Source organism: Oncorhynchus clarkii, chromosome 27, assembly GCF_045791955.1.
Source record: "Oncorhynchus clarkii lewisi isolate Uvic-CL-2024 chromosome 27, UVic_Ocla_1.0, whole genome shotgun sequence".
NCBI classification, from domain to species: domain Eukaryota; kingdom Metazoa; phylum Chordata; class Actinopteri; order Salmoniformes; family Salmonidae; genus Oncorhynchus; species Oncorhynchus clarkii.
The window spans coordinates 39,909,227-39,918,109 of NC_092173.1; the positions used below are offsets into that span (position 1 = coordinate 39,909,227).

General features: G+C 43.7%; 1 protein-coding gene across 1 annotated transcript; it reads right to left on the reverse strand.

The window, feature by feature from the left end:
• Nucleotides 1–3,831: 3,831 nt before the first annotated feature.
• LOC139385516 (extracellular calcium-sensing receptor-like) lies at nt 3,832–7,761 on the reverse strand. The gene is made up of 6 exons (XM_071130639.1): nt 7,589–7,761; nt 7,084–7,372; nt 6,176–7,000; nt 5,549–5,776; nt 5,202–5,325; nt 3,832–4,742 (listed from the first exon to the last, which is right to left on the reverse strand). The coding sequence occupies exons 1-6, from the start codon at nt 7,699–7,701 to the stop codon at nt 3,832–3,834; spliced, it is 2,490 nt and encodes an 829-aa protein (XP_070986740.1). The 5' UTR covers nt 7,702–7,761.
• Nucleotides 7,762–8,883: the final 1,122 nt, after the last annotated feature.

Here is an 8,883-nt window from a genome sequence, read left to right on the forward strand (position 1 = left end):
GGATAGAAGCGGCCAGCGACGTAATTGTTCACGATTTTGGAAAAGACTGTCCAGCTTTTTCATCAGGGTTATGAATATAGGGTAATCAATCCATTTAAATCTAAACACGGGCATAAAAATTTTTACATCCTTGCAGGCTTTGGAACATACATATGAACAGACAGACTTTGTCTCTTTTGTACTATCAAATTGTTCACATGCTAAAATTGTCACTTTGGATTCGGGGCTATATGCCATTGAAGAGATCCTTATGGCTTTCAAATCACTGCGCCCGCACACAAGCTCTTCCAATGCATAGCCTGGCAGGTTTGTACCACTCAGGGCCTGTTCAATTTGACAGAGCGCTAGCCTTATCTTAAGCCATTCTCTCATACAGGAGAAAAACTCCTGGGTTTTGCATGATAAAGGGGTTTGGCACCGCTGTCTGTGAAAATCTTCACAGTTGAATCCACAGGTTTGAATATGTAAGCCATATGTCCATCACTCGTATCCAAAACTCCTTCAAAACATTCAGCGGTATCATACAAAATGTCCTCGATGATTTTATCATTGGGTTCGTGACAAGAGATGCATAGCACCCCGAGAATTGGCATAGCAGACATCATTTTATGTTCTGGGTTTTATTTAATGTTCTGGGTTTTATTTAAAACATATTGTTAAGTGTTCTGGGGCCGCATGTGTTGTTCTGGGCCTTATTTATAATGCGTCTGCCGCCAACACAATCCCCCCCGGACAATCCTGCTTCATAGACAACAACCCTAAGGGCAATAAAATAGGGTGGGTGTGGGGCCATCCTCTTTGAAATGTTCAAACACATACCCCCCAGTTCCACGAGGTCCCTACACATCAATCATCATGACAACTTCAAAGGAATAGATGCAATATAGCCATAAAATAACACACACACTCTAACACGTGACAACAGTTTTGTGTCTTTGGCTATGCCGGATTAAGTGATATGACATGCTATTCTATAAAATCCTTTCTCTGTAATTAATATTAACTGATCGAGCTAATCATGTAAATGTAATTAACTAGAAAGTCGGGGCACCACAAAATAATATTTATAGAGCTGTTATCTTCCAAATAAACTCTTAAAGACCTAGTAATATTTTACATCAATAGCAGTCAATATTAATCGTCACCTTATTTCAGTCTCATCTGAAAGTTGTAAATTCTTGGTTATCTGCACGAACCCAGTCTTCACTATGAGTCATCCATACATCAATTGTCTTAAATCATTTATTTACTAACTAAGTAATTCACAGAAATGCATAAACAAACAGTAGATAGTTACAAGGAAGTGTTAACGGAGTTTCCCTATTGGGATAAACCGTCATCGCGGCTTGGTGTACAAAAGGGAAGTGGGGGTCGACTGAGATAAGACAACACACAGTTGATAATTATAACAATTGTAATGCTAATCCCTTGCACATGAACGCTCACACATTCGGGAACAATTGCAATCAATATATATATTTACCCTCAGTGTGTCGTCGGGATCTCTGTTGAAATATTTGATTCTGTTGGAGAGTCTGTCCGCCCTCTCTCTCTCTCTGTCATGGTTTGTATGGATAGTTCAGAGTGACATTCATTCACATCGTTATAGAATAGATGTTTCTGCGGTTGTCGGTCTTCGCGTTCAATGATACCGGATTCCTAGCTGCAGACTAGTAATTTAATCAAACACTTGTTCTTATTCTGTTGGTATCGATAGTCTAAGAGTTTAACCACGTGGGATGGTTAAAAGATTCAGCAATCGTCTCAAACCTTGGCCCTCTCTTTATCGAGGTAAGCTGGTCTGCAACCTTTGTCCTCTCATGATTGAGAGAAACATGGTCTGTTGAGGAATTCTAAAGGTGGGGGTTTTATTCGGAAGAGCAGAAAAAGGCTGTCGCATGACGCCAAGTCCTGGCTGTGTTCATGGGGGCGTGCCAGTGACTTAAGTGAAACTTTACACAGAAATACAATTCTCTCACGTTACATCAATACATAGCATCCCATAATTTCACAAATAGTTTCATCTTTCCTCATTCATCCTGTACAGAAATTAGATGCAAGCCTCAAAACTGAGGAAATTATATAAACAGAGTTATGGTAATGTGGTCGTATTGTCTCTCATGAGTTTCACAAAATTGTACCAAACGGACCAGTTCGTAGCTAGATGCTTCACCGATCTTTTATACCTTCTCCAGAACATAAACGTTGTTCAGACCTCAAGTTCTGCGAGGTGGAAGAAATTCCTTTGTTTTCTCTATGAAAATGTCCCTCTCTATATACTGTGGCCATGAGGAGATAATCTCCTCCAGGAATTTACGACCTGAGGTTGCAGCAGCCTGAGTGTAGGAGACAGAGAGAGAAGGATGGGCTTGCTGTACCCAAAGAGGGCAACCTCATGACAACAGGAACAGGATGCACTTATATTGGCATAACCACGTGACACCTTCCCACCAGGATATCCTGACCGGATGCCCATATTTGGGCATGTATGTGTCATCCGGACATAGGATCATAAATCAGACGTTTGACGTGTGACGTCTACTTTATTCTCTCTACTGGGTTTTGGTGAAAGGAGAAAATGTCTCCTAAGTTGATGTCTTTTGAGAACTGTGACAGTTATTATGTTCCATCACGTCTGCACACAGGCTCCCCAGCCTTAGCTGTGACTGTTAGCGGATTGATCACCAGGAGATCTTCCAGCTGCGGTGTCTCACAGCACTCCACCTGACAGCACTCCATCTGTAATCCTTGATATGTTACCGTTAATGATGGGTGTGATGCTATAGGAGATTATCCCTCTCGTGGTGTGGGGGCTGTGCTTTGGCAAAGCGGGTGGGGTTAAATCCTTTCTGGTTGGCCTGTCCGGGGGTATCGTAAGACAGGTCCACAGTGTTCCCCTCACCCGGCCTGTCTCAGCCCCCAGTATCTATGCTGCAATAGTCTATGTGCTGGGGGGCTAGGTTCAGTCTGCCCTATCTGGTGAAATTCTCCTGTCTTATCTGGTGTCTAATTCTCCCATCTCTCTCTCTCTCCCCTCCCATCCCGGAGGACCTGAGCCCTTGGACCATGCCTCAGGACTACCTGACCTGATGACTCCTGGCTGTCTCTAGTCCACCTGGTCGTGCTGCTGCTCCAGTTTCAACTGTTCTGCCTGTGGCTATGGAACCCAGACCTGTTCACCGGACGTTCCACCTTGTCCCGGGCCTGCTGTTTTGGACTCTCTCTCTCTCTCTCTCTCTTTCTCTACCGCACCTGCTGTCTCAACCGCTGAAAGCTCGGCTATGAAAAGCAATCTGACATTTACTTCTGAGGTGCTGATCTGTTTCACCTTCTACAACCACTGATTATTATTTGACCCTACTGGTCATCTATGAACATTTGAACATCTTGAAGAACCATCTGGCCTTAATGGCCATGTACTCTTATAATCTCAATCCGGCACAGCCAGAAGAGGACTGGCCACCCCTCAGAGCCTGGTTTCTCTATAGGTTTACTAGGTTCTGGCCATACTAGGGAGTTTTTCCTAGCCACGGTGCGTCTATATAAAAATAGATAACTGTGCTTCTCTGAGCATGCATGGATAATTTGATTGATCACCATACTAAACAGCCTACAGACACACTTGATGTTGCGCTCAGTGGGGAGAATCGGAGATGAAGGGCGGCATGGGGCACACATGGAGGTATAGCCTAATAAGCAACTCATTCTAAAACAATTAAAAATATTGAAATTACATGACCCTCTTCTGGACTAGATTAAAATAAATACTAAAACATCCCTCTGAATTAAATTGAAGCCTTTTTCCTCCAGGTCCCTGTTCTGTAAACTACGTTATTGTGATTTTACATGACTTTTCCCCATGATGTGTTTTTTTGTATTTTTCTCTGGTTTAAGTAATATGATATAACACTTTGGACCAAATATACAGAAAAGCAACCCAAAACTGGAGGCCAAAATGGCAAATATCTCCACAGCTACTGTGAACTTCCCAGGAGAGCTGACATAAGCTGGGATAAAGGTGATCCAGACTGCACAGAATATGAGCATGCTGAAGGTGATGAATTTTGCCTCACTGAAGTTATCAGGAAGCTTTCGAGCCAGAAAAGCCAGCATAAAGCACAAGAGAGCCAGGAGTCCTATATACCCCAACACAGCCCAGAAACCAATAGCTGAACCCACATCACACTCTAGAATGACCTTTTCAGTGGCGTGGGCTGTGTTTTTGACTGGGACTGAAGGAGCTAGAGCTAACCAGAGAACACATATAACCACCTGTAGGAGGGTACAACTGAACACACTGATTCTCTGGAGAGGAATAGAGCACTGGGGAACTGTATTGCCTGGCATTGTGGCCTGGAAAGCTATCACCACCGCTATGGTCTTTGCCAGGACGCAGGACATACACAGAGCAAAGGTGATCCCAAACGCTGTGTGGCGCAGCATACAGGACCACTCAGAGGGCCGGCCAATGAAAGTAAGAGAACACAGAAAACACAGAGTCAAGGAGAAGAGCAGCAGGAAGCTCAGCTCAGAGTTGCTGGCCTTGACGATCGGAGTCTCTCGGAAGGAAAAAAAGACCAATGACACCACTATGGTTAAACATGCTCCAACCAATGAGATTGCAGCCAGGAGGATTCCCATGGTTTCGTCAAATGAGAGAAATTCCACCACCTTTGGGACACAGCGACTCTTGTCTCCGTTGGACCAGTATTCCAGGGAACACTGTGTGCATTTAGTTGAGTCTACAAGGAAAACACTATAGTCAATATGATCTATAGTCACGTTGTGTATTATATTCTAGAAGATAACACATTCTACATTTTATGTATCTTTTTGTTAAGTGGATTTGGTTAGTATCAGTCAGAGCGTCATCAGAGGCCGCTAGTGGCCCCCAGAGCAAAAACAACATTTTGCTGAGGGCTCCCAGGAGGCTACACTCTTAGAAAAAAACATGCTATCTAAAACCTAAAGGGATTCTTTGGCGGTCCCCATAGGAGAACCCTTTCAAGAACACTATTTGGTTCCAGGTAGAACCATTTTGTGTTCCATATAAAACATTTTCCATAGAGGGTTCTACATGGAACACAAAAGAGTTCTACCTTTAACCAAAAAGAGTTTCATCCTATGGGGACACCCCAAGAACCCTTTTGGAACCCTTTTATCTAAGAGTATGGGGCCGGCGGTGGTATCAGGTGTCTCACCTGTTAGGTTGCTGATCTCTCCAGCAGCACAGGGGATACAGGAAAAACAGCAGACTGGCATTCCTTTGATCTCTGCTTGGCGGTACCCTGGGAGGCAGCTGTCACTACACACAGACCGAGGCCTCTGAAACACAACACAACACCTGCTCACTCCCTCTTCCTGTCTCTCTCTCTCTTTACTCCTTCACTCACATTATTAAACCCATTGGTTACACAATCACTCAATTCATTCTCACAGTATGTGTCAACAGATTTCTACCATCAATTAAAGTATATTTAATGTAATAATCTGCATTTTGTTTAAGTACCTGTACCTGCTACCATGTGTTTTCTGTGTAACTGTGTACCTTTAAGGGATTGTCAGCCCATACAATCTGTATCCCATTCATGGCAAACTGGTCTCCTTTAGGGAGAGAGGCATTGTAATTCCCCACAGTGACAAACACAGTCTCTCCTGCCTGGTCTCTCTGCCAGTTCACCAGCTCATAGATGGCTGTGGGGTCTCCGTTCTCATCAAAATAAACTCTCTCCCCAGACTTCATGGTGAAGTTTAAGTCCCGCAGGTATCTCAACACCTGCAAGAGTTAAAATAATCAACATGGATTATAGTGTAAAATTCATACACAACACTGTCCCCATCGGAGAACGCTTTTTTGTTAAAGGTAGAATCATTTTAGGTTCCAGGTAGAACCCTTTGGGTTCCAGGTAGAACCCTCTATGGAAAAGGTTTTATATGGAACCCAAAGTGTTCTACCTGGTACCAAAAAGGGTTCCTCAAAGGGTTATCCTATGGGGACAGCTGAAGAACCCTTTATGATCTAGATAGCACCTTTTTTCTAAGACTATAATTCAAGTACTTTAGAAATAACATTGTGTGATTGTAAATATTTGGCAATTTCATAAAACCTGTCAGTCAATTCTCAAATCTGTTGAACAAAATGAACTTTTGGTGGCCGATAGAGGTAGCCACTCACCTGTCCTGGCTCGATGCTGTCTCTGTGTGCACAGTTCCTATTCCCACCTTGGCCTTCACCGTGCCTGCAGGTCAGCAGGTCATGTATGGAGTGGGCCACAGCATACACTGCCTTATACACATTATTAGAGAATCTCAGCGCGGATGTGTCAGTAAAGGGGTTAATGATTTCCTCTAGTCTCTCAGACCCAGAGCACTGACTCTGCCTAGGCCCACTCTCTTTCTCCTGCTGAGGGGAAAACCTGCAGCTGAACGTGATCTCCCAGAACTCTCTGAGCAGGGTGTTGTTTGGATCCTGGGCTGGACCGACACGGAGCAGGAACTCTCTGAGGCCTGGGATCTTAGACTTACTGATGGTGAATCCCAGAGTACCGCTGAGGACAGCAGAGCTCCTCCTAGTGGCCAGGCGATCAATAGTTATCCAGGACTCACTGCCTACCCACTGCAGCCCGGTCAGGTTCTGGGCCAATGCCTCCTCCAGCAGAACATCCATCTCCCACTGGGACAGAAAGGCCACCACAACCTTGGAGCTGGCCCTGCTAATCACCTCAACCACCCTGGCTATCTGCTCCCTGGGGTTGTTCCATAAGATAGCCTCAGAGTACTCTATACACACACCCTCCAGACTGGCAGCCTCCATGAAGGTCGCCATGCCGTTGTTCCCGTAGGCATTGTCACTTCTAACAGCCCCCACCCAGGTCCAGCCAAAGTATTTGACAAGTTGGGCTAGGGCTCTACTCTGGTAGAAGTCACTGGGGATGGTTCTGAAGAAGGAGGGGAACTCCTTTCTGTTACTCAGACATGCGCAGGTGGCGAAGTGGCTGATCTAGATAGAACAGGAGAAATAAGACAATAAGTAATTATTTTTCATCAGACAGAATTGTTCAAATGTATGTGTGACTTCATTACCACTGGTATTTGAAAAGCTCCTGTGGATCGTGACATCACAATAGTGGAGGAAGAATCAGAGGCACCGATGATGGCGTGGACTGCTGATTGGCCAGAGCAGGTCTTTCCCACCGTCCTCTCCTGACCGTTCATCAGAGCCATAACCGCACGCATGGAGGACAGAGTCGAGCCACAACTATCATATATCCTGTAGCCAATAGAGATGTTGGGGAGCAAAGAACTGTTGTTATTGATCTCTTCGATGGCAAAGATCATGGTCTGAGCTAAATGAAAATCTATGAGGTTCATGCTGCGGAAACAGAAGGGGAACAAAAAGCATTGCATTAGGTTCGTCTGGTAGAAGATGTGAAACTGCAGAAATGACCATGGTCCGATTTCATTGTCAGGTTTGGTTCTTCTTTGAATCTTATGATTGTAATCTTCTTTTGTACTTGTCAAAAAAGAATGGTCAAGTCAATGACACATAAATCCATCACAGAGACTGGGTGACTGTCAAAGAGCTTACCTTGAGCAGATGAGAGGAGGTGGTGTGTCTGTGAATGAGAGCAGGGGCTCTGAGATTTTGGTGTGGATGGAGAAGGCTCCTCCTATAGTCACGTCTCCTTCCTTGGACAGCATAGGGAACTCTGGTCTTCCCAGTATCCGACAGAGAGCCTCCTCTCCCTCTGCCCAAAAGGCTCTTAACACCCCCATCACTACCACCCATAGTAGCTGCATCACACTCTCTCACACACACTCTGTAAGAGGCCTCCTAAAGGAATCAGGGAAGACCTGACCCCCACCCCCTAAAATGTCTGGGTTTTATGCATGCTGGAGACTGTGACGCTTTCTTCTAAGCAAATCAGAGAAGGATGAGGTCATAAGGGCTGTGTTTTGGCTGTGCTACTGCCAAAATACGCAACACCACAGTTTTATAACAAATACCCTACATTATATATTCAAACTCCTGCATATTTAGGTTTGACCAATGTTGTATACACATTTTCCTAGTGAGTGATAACGAATACAGATTGTGTGTGTTTTAGGACTGCTAATGCCAGCACACAGTATACAGGTGGATGAAGGTGTCATATTCAAGTCCTTTGTGTGTATAGTTGTGCTTCCCTCTCAACCCTGCATGTTTTCCTAAACCTTAGCCTCCAGATGTAATCTCTCAGTGTACACCCTAATCACCAAACCTTATTAGAAAACAGATGTTCACACACCTTGCTCACAAGTTTTTATGGGATATGGGGGAGCCTTCCTAACAAACTTAAAACTGAAATATGTCTGATGTTGACTTACTAGTTTAGTATAGGTTGAGTCTCTGATGAGCAGTAGGGTCGTTCCAAGACATGAGTCCGATTTGCATCCCTTTAATATTTGAAGTAGAAATTGTGCACCAATATTGCATTTCAAAAGCCTGTTGTATTAAATTAACATTACGTTTTTTTCTGGATATTTTTTTAATGTGTCAGACTAGTTGAAGCGTACAAATGCAGCATTTTCAAATGTCCCTCTGTGCACACTGTGTCTTCTCGGAAGATTTCAACCAAACTTAACCCCAAAATGTCTCCAAGTGTTCACCATAATTTAAAAGCCCCTGTTATTTTGTTGATAATTACTATTTATTTCATGTGAATAGTGAATTATTATTTATTATTATTTATTTCATGTGAATAGTGAATTATTATTTATATATATTATTTATTTATATGAAATTTAAGGGTAATATTGCTGTGTTCGCAGAGACTGCATTCACGGTAAACACTTTATCTGTCAGATCAATCGGATATCATGATTACTATGATTTGTAGTAGA

What these genes read in the sequence shown, in the direction of transcription:
- LOC139385516 (XM_071130639.1), bottom strand. Translation starts at nt 7,701, where the DNA reads ATGCTGTCCAAGGAAGGAGACGTGACTATAGGAGGAGCCTTCTCCATC. An exon ending in CCTCCTCTCATCTGCTCAAG is followed by an intron (nt 7,373 to 7,588) that starts GTAAGCTCTTTG and finishes CTGTTTCCGCAG; the next exon opens with CATGAACCTCATAGATTTTC. An exon ending in GGGCTGACAATCCCTTAAAG is followed by an intron (nt 5,326 to 5,548) that starts GTACACAGTTAC and finishes GTTGTGTTTCAG; the next exon opens with AGGCCTCGGTCTGTGTGTAG.